The sequence below is a fragment of the Bubalus kerabau genome, chromosome 5, assembly GCF_029407905.1.
Source record: "Bubalus kerabau isolate K-KA32 ecotype Philippines breed swamp buffalo chromosome 5, PCC_UOA_SB_1v2, whole genome shotgun sequence".
In the NCBI taxonomy this organism is placed as follows: Eukaryota; Metazoa; Chordata; class Mammalia; order Artiodactyla; family Bovidae; genus Bubalus; species Bubalus kerabau.
In genome coordinates, this window is record NC_073628.1 from 124086609 (window position 1) to 124110276 (window position 23668).

The window sequence follows — 23668 nt, forward strand, 5'->3', positions numbered from 1 at the left end:
CCATGCTGCTGCTGCTGCTAAGTCACTTCAGTCATGTCCGACTGTGTGTGACCCCATAGACGGCAGCCCACCAGGCCCCACCGTCCCTGGGATTCTCCAGGCAAGAACACTGGAGTGGGTTGCCATTTCCTTCTCCAATGCATGCAAGTGAAAAGTGAAAGTGAAGTAATTTCCATAGTTACCTCTTGATGGAGGGCAACATATTGCGTTTCTCAAAAGCTGTCCTTAGAACTGCTGCTGTGTTACAGCACTGTAGCTCTGGAGAGAGGGGATGCCATTTATTGCAGGCTGGATATTGGGAGGCGTTCTGTTTCCCAGACCTCTTGTCACATGGAGCTTTGGGGCTTTGCTGTCTCCCTTTTGGCTTGAAATTTTCCTTTCTGAGGCTTTTCAGGTTTTGGGGGAGTTGTGCTGATGGTAGCCCAGTAAGGGAAGGAAGCTTTAACTTAATCTTTATACTTTGACTCTCAAGTTTAATTTCTGTTTTATCATATAGCTTTTTATTACAGTATTTAAGGAAACAAAGGTATTTCAGTCATTGTACAGGTGAAGAATTGGAAGTCTTAGCAATTTGTCATGGTTTCTGCATTTTATAGTCCTTTGGGAATCGATTTAGAATTATACAATGAGACTTGAGACTTTTAAAAACGTTTAGCTTTTGACTTGATAACACTCCCTCTTATCTATCATAAAAAAATGATCACAAGTCTAGGCAAATCTTCTTTACCAATGGCAAAAAATCAGAGCAAAGCTTTCAGCAGTGGAGAAATGTTGATCTTTCCCATAGAATATGATGTAACAGTTTAAACTTGTTTTTTAAAAATTTTCTGTAATATCGGAAGAGAAAAAGTGAGGAGTTAGGAGTGAGAAAGAAGGAAACAGCTCAATGTTGTACAGTTCCAACTATGTAAACAAATTTAAAATATACTTAATTAAAAGAATGGGATAAAATGGGCAGATGTTTTATATTGAACTGAGTCATGACATTATGAGTGACTTTATTTTTTCCTTTTAATTTTCTATAATTTCCAATTTTCTTTTAATTAATTTATAAACACAAAACCTTAAAGATTATTAAAAGTTTTAAAGGGAGAAAAAGAATGACATTTCTAACTCTAATAATTCAAAAGAATGAAAACTCATGCATGTTCGACAATTACGTGACTTTGAAAGTTGCTCAGTTTTGTCAGACTCTTTGTGTCCCCATGGACTATACAGTCCATGGAATTCTCCAGGCCAGAATACTGGAGTGGGGAGTCTTTCCCTTTTCCAGGGAATCTTCCTAACCCAGGGATCGAACCCAGGTCTCCTGCATTGCAGGTGGATTCTTTACCAGCTGAGCCACAAGGGAAGCCTTGTGATTAAGTGGCTTTAATTAGTTCTAATTTTGAAAAGGAATGCTAGATCCCAAGTGACTTTTTTCCTTTTGCTTTTACTCAAGGGATGATTATATATGATGCTGAAAGCCATATGGTTAGTGAGATAGTGTTCTAAATATTGATATTTATCAAGAGGGCATATATGGCAAATGTGCATCCTGCCGTATAATCTAATGGTGAAAGACTGGACTTTGGAGGGAACCTCTGGCATCTGCTTGCTTAGGGACTGGCCAGGTTGTATAGTCTGTTGTCTTACCTGTAGATTGGGATTGTGATGATTAATTGATATGATGCATGAAAAGTCTTTCGGAGAAGGCAGTGGCACCCCACTCCAGTACTCTTGCCTGGAAAATCCCATGGATGGAGGAGCCTAGAAGGCTGCAGTCCATGGGGTCGCTGAGGGTCGAACATGACTGAGCGACTTCACTTTCACTTTTTACTTTCATGCATTGGAGAAGGAAGTGGCAACCCACTCCAGTGTTCTTGCCTGGAGAATCCCAGGGATGGGGAAGCTTGGTGGGCTGCCGTCTATGGGGTCACACAGAGTCGGACACGACTGAAGTGACTTAGCAAAAAAAATCAAAATGAAAAGTCTTTAGCTCAGTTTTGGCACATAGCAGTTAATCACTCAAATGATGCTGTGACTGAAGTGATAAATGATAGCTGATATAATACTACTCCTGAAGGAAGACTGCTTCCAAATTTCCTTCGTATAGTATTTAGGAGAGGCAGAGACTAAGTGGTTTAAAGTAAATTTTTGTGTGTGTGTAATACAGTATTAATACTCCAAAAGCTATAAAGACAAAGTAGATGTTCTGCTTGCCCTTCATCTCTCTGAGGATGGATGGAAATGTTCTTCACCTTTTTCCGAGCTTGTGTAAGCAGAAACGTTCAAGATGACTGGCTGTGCTGTTTTCCCCCTTTTATTAACTTTTCCAGGAAGCCAATAGTTATAGAATTTTTAATAAGTGTTGCTCTGAGTTCATAGGTTCAGATATTCCTAATTTATTAATAACTGCATGATACCAAAAATAATGTGACAATTACAGAATTTATGTGGTCATAACTCTACTAGGGGTTGTTCTTAGTCCCACTCTCTGCTATAGATAATGTTTACTGCAGCATCCTTGCATGTAACCTTAAGATCCATTGCTTTTATTTCCAGTTAGTTTTCCCAAAGTGGCATTGTTGAGTCAGAATATGTGTTACTTACAGTGCAGAAGGATTTGGGGTTATAGAAGTTGTGTAAAACATTGTTGGTTCCTGCCCTCTAACAATCTAGTTGAAAAGCAGATATGCATTTTTCCCCAGGGATTTCTTTCTTTCTTTCTTTTTCTGCTTATGTACAAAGATTTCAGTAGATGTTGTTTATTTCCAGGGAAATTTGAAATCCTTAACATTTTAAAATATAAATCAGAGCAAAAGGGGGCCTCTTGGATGAGATTTACTTTGTATAGTCTTTGCTGCATTTGTTAGATATGAATTTTTAGAATTGTATATGTGTAAGTTTTTCAGTTTTTAAGAGCTCCAAGTCCCAGTTGCGAACTGAAGTACTTGACATTTGCCCTGGTCCTAACAGGGCTCACACCGTAGAGGGCACAGACATCCCCTGTGCAGGGAAAGGGTCACACCATGTGCAGTGTCTCCTTTCTCAAGGCCCAGACTTGCTCTGCGAGATGCCGGCAGCTGAACAGATCTTCAGGTTTGAGGTCACTGATCCTAACACAAAGAAAATGTTCTTACAACAGTGAAGTTACTATGTTATGCTAGAGGTAGACAGATTTTTGTACTGTCACTCAGAACTACTTAGTACAATGTAAGTTTTACCAAGTACCCACTCTGTGTGTGTGTGTGTGTGTGTGTGTCTACCTACCAGGTAAGGGACAAAGAAAAGAAAGGATAGTTAGGGTGGGTTTGCCATGCATTGGTGCATATGTTTACGTAGTCTTCCTACATAAAGGGACGTACTTGTCGCATGACCATCTATCAATATGTAGAAGCTTTGTTTTCTCCCATTAGTAATTAACATTTGATTGCATCAGTTGGGATTATGCAACTCTCTGACAGCTGACACTAGTTCATACCTGTTTCCATTCTTTCTCCCCCTGATTCAGCATCTTGGCTCCCAAGAGGTGGTTGTATTATAATACTTTAGAACCCACTTGGCTGTGTTCCTGACTCAGTGGGGTGGTCAAGTAGCTGAAGCTCATGGGCGTCCTGTCATGGTTCTCCATTAGCGGGACCAGTAATTGCTTGTTTCTCATTCATGTTTCACCTCCTTATGATGAATAGCCTTAACTTTAAGCATTCCAAAACCATTGATTTGTTGGAAAACTGTTTTTGTTTTTTTAATTCTTTGGGGACTTGGCGATAGTCTGGGTTTTCTTGGGCTTCCTGCAATATTCAGTGAAATAACAGTAACGAGGGCAGCAAGAGAGAACAGCCGCAGGGCGGACCACATGCCAGGCGCTGGGCCAGCCCCCAAGTGGCGCTAAACTCCTCTCATTCCTCCAACGGCTCTCTGAGGGCTGGGACTCTTATCACCCCCCATGTTACAAATGGAGAAAGTGAGGTGGCTTTGAAGTGGCTCGTGCATGGAAACAAGTCCACATCGGGGCAAGGCTCACTGACGGGGCTGGAGAGACTCGGGAACAAGGCGACGCGCCCAGGGAAGCCAGCGCTGGATGGCGCAGACCCGGAGGGAGAGAATGGGCAGAGGTGCTTGGCTGCTGCCTCTGCAGAGGAAGTGACACAGATGAGTCCTCCCATCCGACAGCCCTGGACAGGGAACTCAGGGCAGGAAGGAAGCGGAGGAAAGGGAGGTGTGGAAACTGGGCTGAGGGAGTTCACTTGCTGCAGCCTCTCACGAAGAGCCCCTGCTCTTCATCAGCTTTGTCCCTTCAGGGTGTTCATCCCAAGGGCAGGGGGGTGAAGCAAGTGAAAGGTGTGTTTTCCTTCAGCCAGGTTTTTTTTTTTTTTTTTTTTTAATTTTCACAAGTGAGTCACATGACCAGGCTGGAACCCCTCGGTGACGGCTCTTGCGATTGTTTCTGAAATTGGTTTTTGAAGAGGTTGTTTGTGACCTGCTAGGATTGACCCACTGGGTGGCATAGACCACAGACCAGGACTGTAGGAGGAAAGCCATTTAGGTAAGAGGCCTCGGGGGTAGGGGGGTGTGCCGTGGGCCAAACAGGACCTCGTCCTGCTGCCGTGGCCTCTGGATAGCACATGCTAGGGCTGAAGATGGCTCCGCCGCCTCAGGGTCTGCCTCCGCCATGTCTGAGTCATGTATCTGGGGGGAGCAGCGGCAGGCTGCAGAGGGCGTGCCGCAGTCCTCCTGATAGAATGTGGTGGCTTGCTTCAGTCACTGTCATTTTCCTGCCACCAGGTCATGGCTTCCAACCTGCTTCCTGGATTTTATTAGAATGGTTCCTTGAGTCAGAATGTGGCAGGTCAGATAGTGTCATTAGGAACTGGTGAGATCTTGAGCTCTGCAGCCTTGATGCCCTATCCTGTGAAATGGGGCATTAGGAGGCGCCATCTCCTAGGGCCTTTGGAGTTAAAGCTCAGCAGGGCACCCCTGGCCTCGAATCTCCTTTAAACACGGAGGTGCCCATCATTGCCTTCTTCATGTTCTGACACTTGCAGGAATTGCCCAGTCTGGTCACCGACTGCGATTGGCTTGAACATTCCAGGACACACATCCCCATGCTGTGGGTGTAGACACTGACAGAAGAAAGAGCTGGAATTGAGAGCTGCAGATTCTACGGTCTCTCAAAGAAGGGTGGAGTCTTTAGGACAAAGCATTCCTGGCATGAATAGACAGAGAGAACTCATTTAAGGAGTAAACCCGAGTCAGGTATTTTGATACAGGTGATTATGCAAGTTGGACAGAGAAGAATCCCTTATCTTATGCCTGATTGATTGTTCTCTGTATTTTATCCAACTTGTCACTTTACCTACCAAAAGAGCTATTCCTGTCATCTTTTAAAAATGAAATGAAAAACTCCACTGTCAATTTGATCTATTTAGATGTAAGGTTTACTTTGGAAGGGCAAGAGGGATTGGGTTGGAGGGAAAATATTGACCCTATTTTTCTGAAAAATACCTCTTGCAAAGTAGGCACTGTTATCTGTTATACCAGGTTACTTTCAAAGTACCATTTAAGAAATACTTCTTCATTTAAAAAAAAAAAAAAAAGCTTTTTAATATGGAAAAGATGGCAACACAAAGCTGTAGAGAGTGGTCTGAGCCCTGACATGCCTGGCTCCTACCCTTAAGACCTGTCTACTCATGGCCAGTAGGCCAGTATTGCTTCACCTCTACCCACCCCTCCCACCCCGAGTTCCCCCACCCCATTCCTTTTAAGCAAATTCCAAACACCATATCATTTCATTGGTAAATATTCAAGAGGTACTTTGAATGCCTTAAAAGTTTAGTTTAGTGAAAAATGGAAATTTTCACGTTTTAAGATCCTTCTTGTGGGAAGAACCTATCTCTCTAGAAACCTCAGGGCAGTAATCCTCAGAGTTAGGGGTGGGGAAATGATTTTTTTAAACATTGACCTTGGGGGACCTTGTCAACTGCTTGTTTTCCCAGAGTTGCCTTCTGCAGGTCTCCTCCGTTTCCTCCGCATCTCCCTGTCCTCCCTTCTCCTTCTCCCTTCCCCAGTTAAAAATGGCAGCATCTGATACTTCTTGGAACTGGTTTGCTTCTGAGTGTAAGAGCAGAGATAAAAGGGAACCACTTGCTTAAGGGAAAAAAAAAAGATTCCAAGTAACAGAAGCTTTACCTTCTCAAGAACCAATTTTTTTTCTTGTTATTTTTAACCACTATGAATGGGACTGTTTAAAAATACATTCATTTTCTGCCTTTTTAACCAGAGTCCACTGGATGTTATTTATTTATTTTTTTTTTAACTTTACAATATTGTATTGGTTTTGCCATACATCGACATGAATCCGCCAACTGCAGAGTGTTTGCAATACAGCTGTTGTGCGCATGCTCAGTCGTGTCTGACTCTTTGTGACCCGCTGGACTGGAGCCCGCCAGGCTCTTCTGTCCACGGGATTTTCGAGGCAAGAATCCTGGAATGGGCTTCCATTTCCTACTCCAGGGGATCTTCTCAACCCAGGGATCCAACTTACACGTCCTGCGTCTCCTGCACTGGCGGGCAGTTTCTTTACCACTACTGTCGTTTCACAGTTTATCTGTCACCTCCCTCATTGCTGATTTTATGCCCTGCCAAGGTGCTTTTCCTTATCCCTTTTGAATCTTCTAAGGGCGGATTAGCTTTATTAGTTCAGTTCAGTTCAGTCGCTCAGTCGTGTCCGACTCTTTGCGACCCCATGAATCGCAGCACGCCAGGCCTCCCTGTCCATCACCAACTCCCGGGGTTCACCCAAACCCACGTCCATCGAGTCGGTGATGCCATCCAGCCATCTCATCCTCTGTCGTCCCCTTCTCCTCCTGCCCCCAATCCCTCCCAGCATCAGAGTCTTTTCCAGTGAGTCAACTCTTCGCATGAGGTGGCCAAAGTACTGGAGTTTCAGCTTTAGCATCATTCCTTCCAAAGAAATCCCAGGGCTGATCTCCTTCAGAATGGACTGGTTGGATCTCCTTGCAGTCCAAGGGACTCTCAGGAGTCTTCCCCAGCACCACAGTTCAAAAGCATCAATTCTTCATCACTCAGCTTTCTTCACAGTCCAACTCTCACATCCATACATGACCACTAGAAAAACCATAGCCTTGACTAGACGAACCTTTGTTGGCAAAGTAATGTCTCTGGTTTTCAATGTGCTATCTAGGTTGGTTGGTCATAACTTTCTTTCCAAGAAGTAAGCCTCTTTTAATTTCATGGATGCTATATAAAGGTAGGTAAAGTTAGAATGAATGAACTGTGAGAGTGTTGTTTCCCCAAGCAAAAGTGTATGTTGTTGGACTTAAGGACCTTGTGATATTTGAATGCTCAGAGGCTGTTTTGGCTGTTTCCTGATTTTCAGCCATATTCTGCAGAGATGTTACTGTGTAGCTACCTTTCCCGTGGGTGAGGCACCCCTGTGATGGGGCCCTATAATAGGAACCTTTCTTCTCACTCAAAATACAACTTAAGAAAGGCTTGAAAGGCCAACTATGTAGTTAGTGCATGGGAATGCTAGAAAACGTGTTTTTGGACACATTTCTTGCATCTCACCGCTGGATGTTTGAAAGTGAGTTGGTGGGAGAGAAATAAAGGGATTTTAAAAGGTGGCCATTCTGTTTTTGTTGTTGTAGTTGTTTAGCAACTGAAAGGTAGAGATTTGCGTTTCAGACCTTGCACAAAAATTTTATTTGGCTAAAAATAATTAGACATATGGGTATATGTCAAATTTATAGTAGAAACTAATAGTCTGATTTTTTTACTCAACAAAATGAACTTCCTCTCTGCTCTTCTTTCTGTTTGAGTATAATTGCTTTACAGTGTTGTATTAGTTTTGCTGTACAGTGAAGTGAATCAGCTATAAGTATACACGCATCCCCTCCCTCCCACCCCCTCCATCCCACCCCTCTAGGTCCTCACAGAGCACCGGGCTGAGCTCCCTGTGTTATGCAGCAGCTGCCCACTAGCTCCCTACTTTATACATGGTAGTGTTTATGTGTCAAACCCAATCTCCTGTTTCACCCCACCCTCCCTCCTTTCTGCTGCTCTTCAAAGAGGGAGTCAGAGAAGGCATTTTCATCCCCTCTCACCCCATGCTTTTTTAAAACTCGCCTTAGGAAAATGACATAGTATTTTTCAAAACCAAGCTGTGCCTTATGCAGGTTTATACACAGGATGTGTGAGTTACATCAGTTTTTCCCTTCTCACACCCAGACCAGGGTTACATAGTTCTGTGAGGTGTGCTTGGGAGTTGTGATAATATGGAATGCTGGAGAGGTTCCAGAAGCTGTTGGTAAACAAAGAATGCAGCTCAACAACAGTTAGCTTCTGCTAGTGATTTCAGAACTTACATCTTGAGGGGTGAGGAAAGAAGGCAAGTATATGTAATATAGCATGAGAAGGCAAGAGAAAGTGTGATGACCGTCTTGAAGGTTTGGGTTTTAATTTCTGCCTTTCATTTTTCTAAACGCCGTACAGGTAATTTAATAAAGAAGATTAAGCTGTATTTGGTTGACATTATGAAAGATCTCTCTACTTTTAACCCATCATATTTAAAGATTTATTAGATCAGCCAAATAATTTTTTCTGTATGATGATGAAGCTGTCTTTGCTTTGTGTTTTTAACTGGCAGGATTTTCACTGATATGTTTAGATAAAAGGAGTACAAAGTAATAGAAAATCACAGCTGATAGTTAAAGATGGATATGTACATGTTAGAAGTTTGGGAAATCTGATGGATTAGTCAGGAGTGGGTTTTAGAAGTGACTTTAAAGCTTCCTGTACGTTCTCTCTTACTGTTGCCTATTACATGAAAGGAGTGGGGTGTTTACAGAGCAAATATCCCAACAAATTGCTTTCAGCAGTCATGGGCACACTGAAACACTGACCCATCAGTAGTTCCGGTGTAGTTTTTGCAGAGAGCTTCTGGTCATATGGCATCTTTCTGGTCTTCATGACCACCCCCAGAATATGGCACATCAAAGGCTGGAGAAGTGGAACTTTTAGAAATCTGGGTAGAACTTTTCCTCCAAGAAGTACCAGGGAGCTAAATAATGTCTCATGCCATTTTTTCCATGGTTTAAGCCTCTCTTAAGCTTCCCCAAGTCCATCCTCTCTGAGGCTCCAGATTCCTCCAGTCTCACTGAGGTCATCTGGAGATGCCTGTCCTGCCCTGGTTTCAAAAATCTCAACTGTTTTTTGGATTCATTCTTTCATCATAACGACAAATATTTATTCAGCTTCCTGCCATGGCCAGAGCTCCATTTCCGGGTCACAGGGGAGCACAGAGCTGAATCCGACACTGATCTTTCCCTTCAGGATGCTACTTGGGAGCCCAGAGGCCTATGGGAGATTCTTCAGTGTGAGAGAGACTGGGATGTGCCTACGGCTGTAGCTGCTGCTGCTAAGTCGCTTCAGTCGTGTCCGACTCTGTGTGACCCCATAGACGGCAGCCCACAGGCTCCCCTGTCCCTGGGATTCTCCAGGGAAGAACAATGGAGTGGGTTGCCATTTCCTTCTCCAGTGCATGAAAGTGAAAAGTGAAAGTGAAGTCGCTCAGTCGTGTCCGACTCCTCGAGACCCCACAGACTGCAGCCTACCAGGCTCCTCCGTCCATGGGATCCTCCAGGCAAGAGAACTGGAGTGGGTTGCCATTGCCTTCTCCGAGACACAGTCAAATGGGTTATAAAACCAGTTTAGAATCAACCTTCTACCAAAAAACAAGCCAAAGAAACCAAACCCCAAACCAGTTGCTGACACCACACACTCTATACACGTTATTGCCTGAGATGACAGTCTTCTGACCCACTGAGGATGGGCTGGTAATGGGACATTTCCTCTAATGGCTGGTTCATTTCTGCTCCAGATGTCAGAGTCAGGGGGATGGCAAGGGAGCAGTGCTGGGAGAGGCCATGATTTTGTTTTACACTTGGTCAGGTTTCACCATGGAATTGTCATGGCTTCATGCTAAACTTTATATTCTTTGTTTTGCCTTTTTCTTTTTAAATTTTTTTTTGAGGGGGAGGGATGTGGGCCATTTAAAAAGTCTTTATTGACTTTGTTACAGTGCTATTTCTCTTTTATGTTTTGGGGTTCTTTTTTTTTTTTTGCTGTAAGGCAAATGGGATATGTTTCCTGACCAGGGATCTAACCCACACCCCCTGCATTTGAAGGCAATGTCTCCACCACTGGACCACCAGAGAAGTCCCTGCCTGTTTTCTCTTTTAAAAGACTTTGTCCACAGTAGGTGGCAAGATCCTCAAGTCCTTTTGAAACATACCTGCTCTGCTATCCTTGAGCAAACCCAGCTCACAGCTAGAGGCATAGGAGGGGAAAACACCCACACTTACTGAGCACACCCAGGAAATGTTTTCTCATTGGCACCTCACAAACACCTGGGAAGAGATTATCTTTACAGGTGAGTAAAGTCACTCCAATACTGTTGCCTTAATCCCATAATCAGAGGAGCCTGGTGGGCTACAGTCCATGGGGTCACAGAGTGTCAAACATGAATGAGCAACTGAGCACAGTCTGAGGTTGAGTTTATCTTTATGGATGAGTAAACTGGGGATAAATAATTGACACCCATTCTCGGCCTCTCTGGATGAATCCAGTTCTCCTACCAAGGTTTGAGTGTGTCCTGTTCCCTGAGATTAAACTTTGAATCTCAGAACTGCTCAGCTCATTTGGAATTCTCTCTCCTTCTGTTAAGTGAGTGACTTTTTACACCTAAATATATAATGTTGTTGTTGTTGTTTAGTCACTAAGTTGTGTCCGACTCTTTGCAACCCCATAGACCCTGCCAGGCTCCTCTGCCCATGAGATTTCCAGGCAAGAATACTGGACTGGGTTGCCATTTCCTTCTCCAGGGGATCTTCCTGACCTAGGAATCAAACCCGTGTCTCCTGCATTGCAGGCAGATTTTTTACCACTAAGCAATCTGGGATGAACATAACCACAGTTCCACTATTGAAAAAGAAGAAAACCATAAAACATTCATATCATCTCATTTCTACGCCCTATTTCAGATTTCCCTAATGTCTTATGTGTTTTACAACTATTTTTTTTTCCAAGTTCAGTTTTATGAAGGTCACCCATTGCATTTTGTTTTTAACTCCAGATTTCTCTTACTCTGGAGCAGTCTGCCTCCAATCCTTCCTGTTCAATTTTTTTTTTCATGACATTGACTTTTAGAGGAACCAGACCAGTTTTCTTTTAAGCTTTTTTGTTGACAGTTTACCTGGCAAGTGTCTGGCAAAATGAAGATTTCAAAAGTTCTTTAAAATTTAAAATAAGTATTTTCTAGGAGGTGTATTGTCAGATGTTGCACCTGATGTACCATTTCTGTTGCTAGTATATTTGAAAAGAATCTTTAGTTACAAAAATAAGGCAGTTGTAAAATGTTAGAACAATTCAGAAATACAATTGGCCCTTTGTAGCCACGGGATCCACATATGTGGGTTCAACCAACTTCAGAAATATTTTTGAAAAGGAAAGTTCCAGAAAGTTCCAAAAAGCAAAACTTGAGTTTGCCAGACTGGCCAGCTCTTTCCAAAGCATTTATATTGTATTAGGTATTGTAAGTAATCTAGAGATGAATTAAAGTATAAGATAGGTTCTTTGCAAACACCGTGCTATTTTATATAAGGACTTGAGCATCCTCGAATTTTGGTCTCTGTTGAGGTCCTAGAACCAATTTCCTGCAGAGACTGATGGATGATTGTACAATATATGAAATATAAAATGAGAGTTCTGCTTGATACCATCACCATGGGGCCCTGAGATAACAGTCATTTTGGAGAACTTACTTTTTTCCCCATTTATTTGTTTATTTCCCCATTAATTTTTTTGTTCATTATAAAAACAGTGTTTATCTGTGCATGTTGTTGTATGGTGTACTTTTTATCACCGTATTATGGATTGTGTCCTGTCAAATATGTATTTAAAAGCAGGGACTGTGTTTAGTAGTGGCTGGGATACATGTGCACCAAGCCAGCCGCATTCTTCCCTGGGCGTTCAGAGAGACACGCCCAAAGGTAAAGTACCCGGCCCAGGACGAGAAATGTGACTCGTGCCCACAGAGCAAATAGTTTTCTCTCTCTGAGCCTCTCTAGTTTTTCAGTATAGGAATCGAATCTTGATGTCTCCTGCCCTGTGTTTTAGCAAGTTCATGGAAATGTGAGAGGGGTAAGCTCTTTAAGGACTCCGTAGTTGAATGCTGATCCTCTCTCTCTTTTTTCTCCTTTTTTGGGTGGGTCCCACCGTGTTTTTTTCTGCCGATATCAGGAGATCATCAGGTTGGCCTATCTTGGAGGTAAACACGACACTCTGCCAACATAAAGTGATTTAGAAACGTTCATCTATTTTACCAAGCCCAGGTCTCTTGCATATGTATTTTAAGCCTTCATAAAACATGTACCTGTCACGCTGAGGAATGTGCCGAGGGCAGACATCAGAGGCTGGCCCAGGGAGGCTCGGGAGTGTGTTTGGCTGTGTTGTAGGGTTGTGTCCTGACAACCTCCTGGCTTGAGGCCTGGGGTGATTTCTGACAAGGAGTGATTTCTAAATATTGAAGCCATTAGAATTATTAATTCAAGAATTCCTGCAAGTAGCTATTCCTGTTTGTCTAAGTGTTGGGGGCTCAGAGGTAGCAGCCTGACTTAGGGAATCAAATTAACAAAACGATCATATGAACAGGAGATGGTTCTTTGTGCTTCACGGGAAACAGAAAGTTGAACAGAGAGGCCATGTGGACATGTCTGGCTTCTTTGGAAGATGAGAGCATTAGAAACCTTCCAGTGAGAGCCTTGCTGGCACAGGGCGGATGGTAAAGCTGCTTTTGTTGTTGTTATTTTATTCTTGTGTTGTCCATGGCAATAATGTCATCACTGGCATTCATGGGACATCTGGGGGTCAGTAAATCTTGTTATTAGTGAGTTAAATTTGGTGTAGTTTGGTGATGGGCTTTTGCATCAAGCATTTTGTAAAGGAACAAAATGAGAATAGGGTGGTTCCCCACATCTGTCTAAATATTTGGTGAAAAAAGGATACAGCTGTGATTTTAAGTACATTAAAGAATTCATGTATTCACTTTTTCTTAAAAAAAAGAAAGTTGCAGACTAACTCATCATTAATTACTAATTTATAATTAATAATTAAATGCATATTCATCTTTTTCTATCACCCAATAATAAATAAGATAATACAGTAAATAAGAAAATAAGTATAAGTATTAAAAATAAAGACAAATAATGTTAAAAGAGGAGCAAGATTAGATTTTAAGTTCAGGATCAACAAATTGCTTAAATCATTGAACCCCACTTTTTCCATCTGTAAAATAGGGATTATAAGTCAACACCAGACAGCTGGTAATGGGGTTGAAATGAGACAATAAATTTAGAAGTTTAAAAAAAGTTCAAATTTCACTCCTTCTTTCTTGAGTGGACAGGCTGTATTATGTAACAACCTAAATAGGAAAAGAATTTGAGAAAGGATACACGTATATGTATAATTGAATCACTTTGTTATAAACCAGAAACTAACACAACATTGTTAATCATCTATACTCCAATATAAGATAAAAAGTTTATCTAAAAAAGAATAGAGAAGAGACTTAAGAAGTTTGAAGTTAATGATACTTGAAGCAAACTTTCTGGTAGCTGGGTGAAGAGGGGCAATGAGAGATAAATATCTTATTGAACTCCAAGTGTTGCTGCCTATCTGAGACTTCTCCAACCTTATGGTTACACTGACTTCAGTACAAGCTGTTGGATGGTTTTAATAGAAGGTTGGTTCTTAAGTAAACATAATATTTTATTCACTATGTTTTCCCCGATCATTAAAGCAGTGTTCACAACAATAAAAACAGAAAATCAAGAGTAGTCAAAGCAACATTAAACCACAAAGTCTCTCATAATTCTATTGACCTGAAACAGCCATCATTAAAACTACCATGGTACACTGAAGGAGCTTCCCAGTGGCTCAGAGGGTAAAGAATCACCTGCTGTGCAGGAGAGAGTTCGGTTCCTGGGCCGGGAAGATCCCCTGGAGAAGGGCATGGCTACCCACTCCAGGCAAGTATTCTTGCCTGGAGAATTCCTGGCGGGCTGCAAGTCCATGGGGTCACGGAGAGTGGGACATAACTCAGTGACTAACACTTTCACTTTCATACATTGAAAGAGATTTTCTTTACCTGCGTTGTCATAAATATTCAGTTTTTAACTCAACCAGAGTTAATATAGTAACTTTTCCTTCTATCATCAGTGATCTCGCAGCACATGTTTTGGTTACCTATTTTTTTCAATTATAAAAGTGATACTCTGTAAGTAGATTAAGAATAAATCTTTATTAGAACACACAGAAAAGTAAAAGATATCTCTCCCAAGAGATATCTTGGGATATCTTCTCCCAAGAAGCAGCCACCCAACAGTTTTCTGTGCATCCTTTCAGAAATATTTAATATATACACAAGAATATTTCTTTCTTTACATATTTTTAATTTTATGCAACTGGAATCTATACATACAGTAAGCATCTTGCTTTTTTAAATTCCATTTAATTCTATGTCCTAGATTGCCACACTAAAAACACTAGCTACCTAGCCTAATTCAAACAACTTTGCAAATGATATATTTATTTCAGTTGTCAGTGATAACACATTTTTACACTCTGTGGGTATAGTACTACTTATGTAACCAATCCTCTGTTGATAGAGAAAATATTTCAATTTTATGCTATATGTACATGCTAAGTTGCTTCAATCATGTCCAACTCTTTGCAGCCCTATAGACTGTAGCCCACCAGGCTCCTCTGTCCATGATTCTCCAGGAAGAATACTAGAGTGCTACTTATAAACAATTTTTCAGTGGATGTCCTTTTCAAACTTGGACAAATGTATCTCTGTAAAATATTTCTTAAAGTAGTTCAGAGAGTAAAAGGATATATACATTTAAAGTTTTATGTATTATTGGTAACCAAGCTTTGTTTTTTTAGCATTTCATCAGTTTACACTCTCACCAAAAAATGTTACCCAGCATTTTCCTCAGTGATGGGTATTACTAATTTTTTTTGTCTGTGCCTATCTAATAAATGAAATGTGATCTCTTAAAAAATGTAAATTGAAGTTGCATAGACATTGGTTTGAATACTGCCTTTGCCACGTGGTTTCTTGGAGTCCTTTTAATTCTCTGGACATCTGTGTCTCTAGCCATAAAGTGGATCTTGTCATATCACTCTTGTAAGATAAGGTCAAGTGCACAGGTTCCACCAAGGCGCTTGGGAGCATCTTGAATCTGGCTCTTGAATCTGGGCCTCAGGGGGATGTGCTCATGTGGGAGGAACATGTGCCGCCTGGAGCTTCCCTTCCAGCCCGTAACCTTGCTTCTACATTTGTGTTTGCAGCGACCCTCCGGAGCACCACTCCGGGCATGGATGCCTTTTTCCGCACCTGGAGGAGCACGGGTGGTAGTGCCCCATCACGAAGCTGCTAAGGCCATCTCAAGGGCGTGGGCGCCAGGACACGAGGGCAGCATCCCAGGCCTGCAGAGCCATGCCTTTTGGCCTGAAGCTGCGCCGGACGCGGCGCTACAACGTCCTGAGCAAGAACTGCTTTGTCACCCGCATTCGCCTGCTGGACAGCAGTGTCATCGAGTGCACGCTGTCTGTGGAGAGCACGGGGCAGGAGTGCCTGGAGGCGGTGGCCCAGAGGCTGGAGCTGCGGGAGGTAAGGGCGCGTGTGTGAGGAGTGGAGAGGCCACAGCGCAGCCCAGGACTCGGCTTGTCAGCCTCAGCCTGGTTTCTAAGCATCCTGTGAGTCCCAGCGTGGCCTCCCTCGTAACACCTTTCTGTGGATGCGGGGACCTGCTCTGATGCTGTGAGAAGCAAGGACACCCCCTAGAGCTTGCATGGGGCTGGGGGCGGTGGGGGGAAGGAAATAAGGCTGTGTGTGTGGCAGTTCCCCTTTGCTTTCAGCCCATGAGGAGGCTGTAATGAGATTCTCCTCCCCTAAGTCATATACTCTCTTTAAAAACAATCAAGTGGGGTAGCTGGGGTTTTGATGTTCCAGCTACATATCAAGGAGAAAACTCCCACATACAGGGTGGATATAGCTGCTTTTATTTTTTGTTTGTTTCTATACTCTCCTCTTCAAAGAGGGTAAAAGAAAAAAAAGAAAAAAGCATTTATTGTGAGCATGACCATTGAAGCTTTTTTTGTGGGAGCTTGTAAAATGGGAGTTTTGTTCCTCTTAAGATTCCTCATGACCCGTGTTTTCTTTGGGCTTTAAGCAAAGCCAGGATTCACCATTTAGACAGTCACGATACCTCTCTTTAGAAGAGACGCCTAGAGCAATATGCCCTTTGGTAATAAGCAAGCCCTGCTGTTTTGCAGCCTTATAGACATTCAGGAGAAGAGACTTTTGAGAGAGACCCACTCAGGCATTTGTTTCTTGAGAGCTTTGTAGGCTGGTAGGTAAGGGACCGTGGTTGAATGGTTGCCAGCGTTGAAATGATGGCAGACCCCTGAGAGTCAAGCCCTCCTTAGGGTAAGGAACAGCCTGTGATTGCCGTGGGCCCTGGGATATCATTGCCCAGTTCTCAGGGTGGTCCCTCTGAAAAATGATCACATTTGATCTGTTTCCTCACCTCTCAGGATCCACACCCTCTTTCCATTTGCACAAGGAGTTGGGGTCAGGGAAGGTCTTCCTCTCCCCTTGGCACCTACCACAGGCTGCCTCTTATCCTCTGAAGGACTGTTTCACCTGAGCACTTGTTTCTCTGACTGGTCTTCATGTTTATACATTGGTTTCGGTGTTCAGGTCTTCCTTTGACTTTTCTTTTCCTGTGGAGGAGACTGTCCTGCCCAAAGGATACATGTAGCTTGGTAACTGACACAATTGGATAAGCATGTGAAAGGTTCTGACCTTGGTGGTTGATAGTTGGCTCTTTTTTCCTTATTAGTAGCACATTGGGGTGTACGCATTTAAGCATCCATGTGTAAATCGGCATAAAGCATGCATGTTTTATAGTTTGCTGCTGCTGCTAAATCGCTTCAGTCGTGTCCAACTCTGTGTGACCCCATAGAGGGCAGCCTACCAGGCTCCCCTGTCCCTGGGATTCTCCAGGCAAGAACACTGGAGTGGGTTGCCATTTCCTTCTCCAATGCATGAAAGTGAAAAGTGAAACTGAAGTTGCTCAGTCGTGTCCGACTCTTAGTGATCCCATGGACTGCAGCCCACCAGGCTCCTCCGTCCATGGGATTTCCCAGGCGAGAGTACTGGAGTGGGTTGCCATTGCCTTCTCAGCTTTATATTAAGAAAATAAAATAAATTTTGATTTCAATTTTGATATACATTAATTACAATTGGTGTTGTATTAGATAACTTAAAAATAGACTCTAGGGGGGATCCCTGGTGGTTCATTGGTTAAGACTCTGCGCCCCCAATGCAGGGGGGCCCAGATTTGATCCCTGGGCAGGGACCAAGATCTCACATGCTACAACTAAGAGTTCACATGCCACAGCTAAGACCCAATGCACCCCAAAAAACAAAAACAAAAAGCCCAAAACATTGTAGGGAATTTCCTGGCAGTCCAGTGTTTGGGACCCCATGCTTCCGTGGCAGAGGACACGGGTTCAGTCCCTGGTTGGAGAACTAAGACCCTGCAAGCTACATGCTGTGGTCAAAAAAAAACCCCAAAAAACATAGGCTGTAGTTTTTAAGGCAGTTTTAGGTTTATAGCAAATTTGAGTGGAAAGCAGTGTCCCGCCCACAGTGCTTCCCCACTATCAACACCCCACGCCAGGGTGGCGCCTTTGTTACAGTCAGTGAACCCACATTAACACATCGTATCACTCAAAGTCCGTCATTTACGTGAGGGTTCACTCTTGGTGTTATACGTTCTGTGGATTTTGACAAACGTACAATGATCTCTGTCCATATGGTAAACTTGTTTTTTAATTTAATGAACAGTGATTTTTAAAAATATACTCAAGCGTTAATGTGAAAGGATACGTGTTTTAGGGTTAAACACATATTCCTCTTCCAGCAAAATAAAGGGTCATCCTGAGGCACCTTGGGTCACCAAAGGCCTTGTTGTCTCTCTACTGGCGTTTGACTGCGTCCTGTATGACTCCATCCTCCTGTTATTGAATGCAGGTTCCTATGTTACTGAATGCAGGTTTGTGTATTTGATACACAGTGAGGCCAAACCAACATGTCCGAGTTTGGGGCCAAAAAAAGGTTTATTGCAGGGCCAAGCAAGGAGAACAGTGGGCTTGTTCTCAAAAATCCCTGAACTAATATGGTAAACTTTTCGAAGGTCAATTCTGGTTTTGAGTGCACGGCTTTGCTGCCATTTCGGTTCCCAGGCCTGGTTCATGTGATCAGTAAACAGTTATCTCCTGGGGAAGCAGAATATGACAGGGTCCCTGCTCCCAAAACCCTGAGAGCTGGGAGAATAGGAAAAACAAGAAACAAAGCAAAGGGAACATCCTGTGCCAAGGTATAGAAACAGGAAGGAACATGGAATTTTCAGGGAAGGGCAGAGGGCAGTTTGTACTGATCTGTGTGCATGTGTGTGTGTGTGTGTGTGTGTGTGTGTGTGTGTGTGTGTAGGGGTTATGGAGGGGAGGAAGGAGCAGGTGGGTAGATAGGTGGAGACCACTTTTGAAGGGTTTGATGTGTCTAAGTACTTTTAACTGTTAACAGATCCCATAGGACATTGTTCCTAAAACGTGTCACAAAAATAATTAAAATAATCACCACCTTTTAATGCACCGCGTGCTATGCCGAGCACCTTTTGTTGATCAGCTCATTTAATGCTTCTTACAAGTCTGCCAGGCGACTACCCTTGCCGTCCACTTTTATGGTCCAGGTAGGCTGACTCCACTGTTCTAATTCCCAGGGACGTGTGGTGGCAGAGAAAGGGGCCGTGGTAAGATGCTTTGAGAAACACTCTCATAAGTCCTGCAGTTAAAAAAAAATATGTGTTGAGCTCGGTGTTGCACAGTTATTTAAGCCTTCTAATAAATACTCTTTGACTCCTTTAGGGAATAAAACACTGCCTTGAAATAGAAAGCCATCGAAAGATTCTAGGGTGAAGCATGGCACAGGCACCTTGCCTTGTAAGAAAGAACCAAGTGGCAGGAAAATGATGGGGATTGGGGTGATGGGAGGAAGTAAGTGAGCGCAAGAGTGAGCCACTCAGTCGTGTCCGACTCTTTGTGACTCCATGGACTATAGCCCACCAGGCTTCTCTGTCCATGGGCTTCTCCAGGCAAGAATACTGGAGTGGGTTGCCTTTCCCTTCTCACAGAGATGCCAATTAGACCTAACAAGAACCTGGTAAGAGGAAATAAAATGAACCCTTTAAGAAAAAAAATTTAATTCTTTTGAATGAGTTCAGAAAAAAAGATATGAGTTTCTGACTGGGAACTTTTATTAAGGAGGAGACTTGAGAGATACAGGAGGCTCAGAAAATTTAGAATTCTGATAATACAGCTACAGTATATTTGAATCAATGGATTTTACCCTTTCCCTTACCCCCAAATAAAATCTTGTGTGGAACTCCAATAGATAAGATGGAGCTGCTCTGTTTGCTGAGGGGATTGATAGGATTTTCTGGAGTCCCATCTCCTTGTGCCTTTCCCACCCCCCACATGGCTTGAAAAATAACTGCCCTAGATTGGGAGAAAAATAGCTAAAAACAATGCTGCCTTATGATTAACTCTTATATTTGAAAAATAAACACATGGAGAACAGCAGAGTTTAGTGGCTAGGAATGTGAACTTGAACCAAACTGTCCGAGTTTGAATCCTGGCTCTGTCACTGACTTGCTCTGTGATCTTGGGTAGTACCCTGTGCTTTTGTTTTCTCATCTGTGAATGCAGATGGTAAGGGTAGCAGCCTCCATGAGCTGTTGAGAGGATTAAGTGAGTTAGTTTTTGCAAAATTGCCGCTGTATCACAGTGTCAGGCACACAGGAACCACTCAATACAGTAGTCTCCTTAGCAAGACAAACCACTCAGATCAGACAAAGAGAAATATCGTATGATATTGCTTATATGCGGACTCTGAAAAGAAATTATACAAGTGGACTTATTTACAGAAACAGACACAGACTTACAGACTTAGAGAAGGAACTTATGGCTGCCAGATGGGGATGGGTGGGAGGAAGGGTAGTTAGGGAGTTTGGGATGGACATGTGCACACTGCTATAAAATGGGTAACCATCAAGGACCTGCTCTGTGGCACGGGGAACTCTGCTCAGTATTATGCAACAACCTAAATGGGAAAAGAATCAGAAAAGAATAGATAGCTGCATATGGATAACTGAATCACTTTACTGTACACCTGAAACTAACATAGCATTGTTAATCAATTATTGTCCAGTATAAAATAAAAAGTTAATAAAAAAGCTATTACCCAGGCCCCTCCAGAGATTGGACTCTCACCCTTTCATAAGTCTCCTTGTTGCATTTTTAGGTGGCTCAGTGGCACCCCACTCCAGTACTCTTGCCTGGAAAATCCCATGGACGGAGGAGCCTGGTGGGCTGCAGTCCATGGGGTCGATAAGAGTCGGAAACGACTGAGCGACTTCACTTCCATTTTCACTTTCATGCATTGGAGAAGGAAATGGCAACCCACCCCAGTGTTCTTGCCTGGAGAATCCCAGGGACAGGGGAGCCTGGTGGGCTGCCGTTATGGGGTTGCACAGACTTGGACACGACTGAAGCGACTTAGCAGCAGCAGCAGCAGCAGTCATAGAAACTATGATCTACCACTGAGCCAAAATCTTTCAGTTCCTTGACCAGTTACTAATTTCAGATTGTGCTGTCCAGTAGGATGGCCATTGGCTACATGTGACTATCGAGCGCTTGAAGTGTGGCTAGCTTAAACTCACATGTGCGGTAAGTATAAAATATACAGCAGCTTTTGAATATCTAGTATGACAAAAAGCTAAAATAATCTCATTAGTCATTTTTATATTAATTACATAAGTAAGTAAGTGTTAGTCACTCTGTCGTGCACAACTCTTTGTGACCCCATGTACTGCAGCCCACCAGGCTCCTCTGTCCATAAGATTTTCCGGTTCAGGATGCTGGAGTGGGTTGCCATTTCTTCCTTCAGGGGATCTTCCCGACCCAGGAAAGATCCAGGGAAGAAGTTGCATATTAAAAGCATAATACTTTGAATGACCATTTTGAATAAAATTTATTGAAATTTGAATTTTACTTCTTTGTACTTTTTAATGTAGCTCCTAGAAAATTTTAAATTAAGTATATGGCTCACATTATATTTCTGCTAAATACTGCTGCTCTAAGAAAAGCAAGGAGGCCACTTTAATAGTAATAAGGAATATAAATAATTCCAATAAAATGTAAAAATTTGCTGGATTTACTTCCTTTAGGAATAATCTTGACTCTACCTTTTTTTCTGAGTTATTTTTATTGGAATGAAATTGCTTTATAATTTTGTGTTAGTTTCTGCTGTACAATGAAGTGAATCTGCTATGTGTAGATATATCCCCTCCCTCTTGGACCTCCCTCCTACCCCCACCCCCATCCCACCCATCTAGGTTGTCACAGAGCCCTGCGCTGTGCTAGACAGCAGGTTCCCACTGGCTATCTATTTTTGTATATGTTAGAGAATTGACTATACTTTTTCCCTCGTGGCTCAGAGGGTAAAGCGTCTGCCTGCAATGTGGGAGATCTGGGTTCGATCCCTGGGTCGGCAAGATCCCCTGGAGAAGGAAATGGCAACTCACTCCAGTATTCTTGCCTGGAGAATCCCATGGATGGAGGAGCCTGGTAGGGCTACAGTCCACAGGGTCGCAGAGTCAGACATGACTAAGCGACTTCACTTTCACTTTAATTAAAAAATAATAAATTAAAGAGAGATAAATAACAAAAGTACTTGAGACTATTCTTCCTGGCCATATTCTATTCAAGATAGAAAACTTTTTTATTAGGAAATCCAGCACTTTGTGGAAGGATGAATTTGATAACTCTTGGGTCTCTTCTAAGGCTGGAATGGGAGTCCTGGTTTTAAAGGAGCCTAAAAAATTCATAACCGTTTCATAGCATTGGTGATTATCCTCTAAGTTATCACCCTTTTCTTTTACAAATTTGTATTTTCATCTTTACTGAAAGCTGATTTATCCAAAGCTAAAAATTATGGTAGAAGTGTCTCACATTTTGCTATTTTCATAATGGCTAGAGTTTATAAAGGTACAGCGTCTTAACATGCATTTCCTTTCATCAAAGTAAAGCTAGCCTACACTAAAGACATTGCTATGGCTTGATTTTATGTTAATCTTTTGGGAACTGGAAATTTATCTGTGATAATGGGAGTCCTCGAACACCTCATTCCCTGGCCCCGTGAGATAATAGCGGAATTTGCTGTGTTTTATAGCCAGCTTAAACACATCTAGATGTGTTTGTATTTGCAGGGGACTAAAATAATCAACCATGATTAAGAAACAATTGAAGAGTAGGCTGCTGGGGAGATTTCTGAATTTTGTACTGTGTTTCCTCTTTGTAAAGATTATAATGTGAAATCTTATCAGCTTAATGTCAATTCTGTAAGGTAAAGTGGCACCGTGTCTCTTTTCTTGATAGACAGATTGTAGGTGAGGTAATCCCCTGGTCTTCATCTTTTTGTTCATTCCAAGTGAGTGGTATAGCCTCTGAAGGAGGGGTTTTTCTTGGCTAGATTTGCTTCTTGGGTCTGTGTTACTCTGCAGTTTCTTTTCCTGTACTTTTATGAAGAGATTGCCTAGGAAAATGAAGATGGTGCAGTTGTTAATTATAGACGTGTCAGTTATAGAAATCCCAGACTACCCAGAGTAGAGGTTGATTGCGCATAAGTTGTTTTTTGCAGTTATCCAACTGATGTATGGTGGTTTATTTTCCAAAGCCGTTGGAATTTAATTGCGTGAACTGCTATTTCAGAGTCTGTGTCTAGTCATCTTTTAAAGTATTTTCCATACCTCAGTGAAGGTTTGAATGCTTGTATGTAATTCCTCTATATTTTATGTGGAGGCATCTCAACCTTTCTGCTTCTTAATTTACAACTGAACTATATGCTCCTACAGAGAAACCCTTACAACCTAATGCAAGGTATTTTAAACTTTTGCTTCTGGATGATTACCTCTTCAGAATGCTTGAGATAAGATCACTGGATTTAATCCCTGGTCCCTAGTAATTGCCAAGACTGTGTCTGTAACCTTTATAAACAGTTAGCATTTAAGCTGTGCTGTTGGTCACAAAACTAGAAAAACAAAACCCTAAAAAAAATAAAAACAAAACCTTACCCTCATTAATAGCTACTGTGGGGGATAATACCATTTTTACAGATAAATGGACAGCAATCAGAAACATCTCAAATTGTTTTTAAAGGCCTTCTTCACTATAGTCTTTTGATGATCCCACAAGAGGGATCTAACTTTCACACTGGAGGATTTACAGGCCAATCTGCCACTGAAGAAACCTATTTTTGTGGGCTCACATACACTTATGCTTTCCTGTTAAAATGCAAAACTCCAAACCAAATAAACCAGGAAGCTACTCATATGAAAATGACAGTTTAGGGTGACTCTTCTTCCATTGTTATTTTAGTCGTGCATTTTTAGCAGTTGATTCAGAGATGTGGTTC

At 42.3% G+C, this 23668-nt stretch overlaps 1 protein-coding gene across 12 annotated transcripts in view; it reads left to right on the top strand.

Moving 5' to 3' along the window:
* PTPN14 (protein tyrosine phosphatase non-receptor type 14) overlaps window positions 1-23668 on the top strand; it is a 190255-nt gene that overhangs the window by 56628 nt on the left and 109959 nt on the right. For all 12 annotated transcript variants that reach the window (XM_055582980.1, XM_055582975.1, XM_055582978.1 and 9 more), the window contains one exon: window positions 15418-15739. In XM_055582980.1, the coding sequence (XP_055438955.1) occupies window positions 15566-15739 (174 nt within the window). In that variant the 5' untranslated portion in view covers window positions 15418-15565. The remainder of the gene's footprint in view (window positions 1-15417; window positions 15740-23668) is intronic.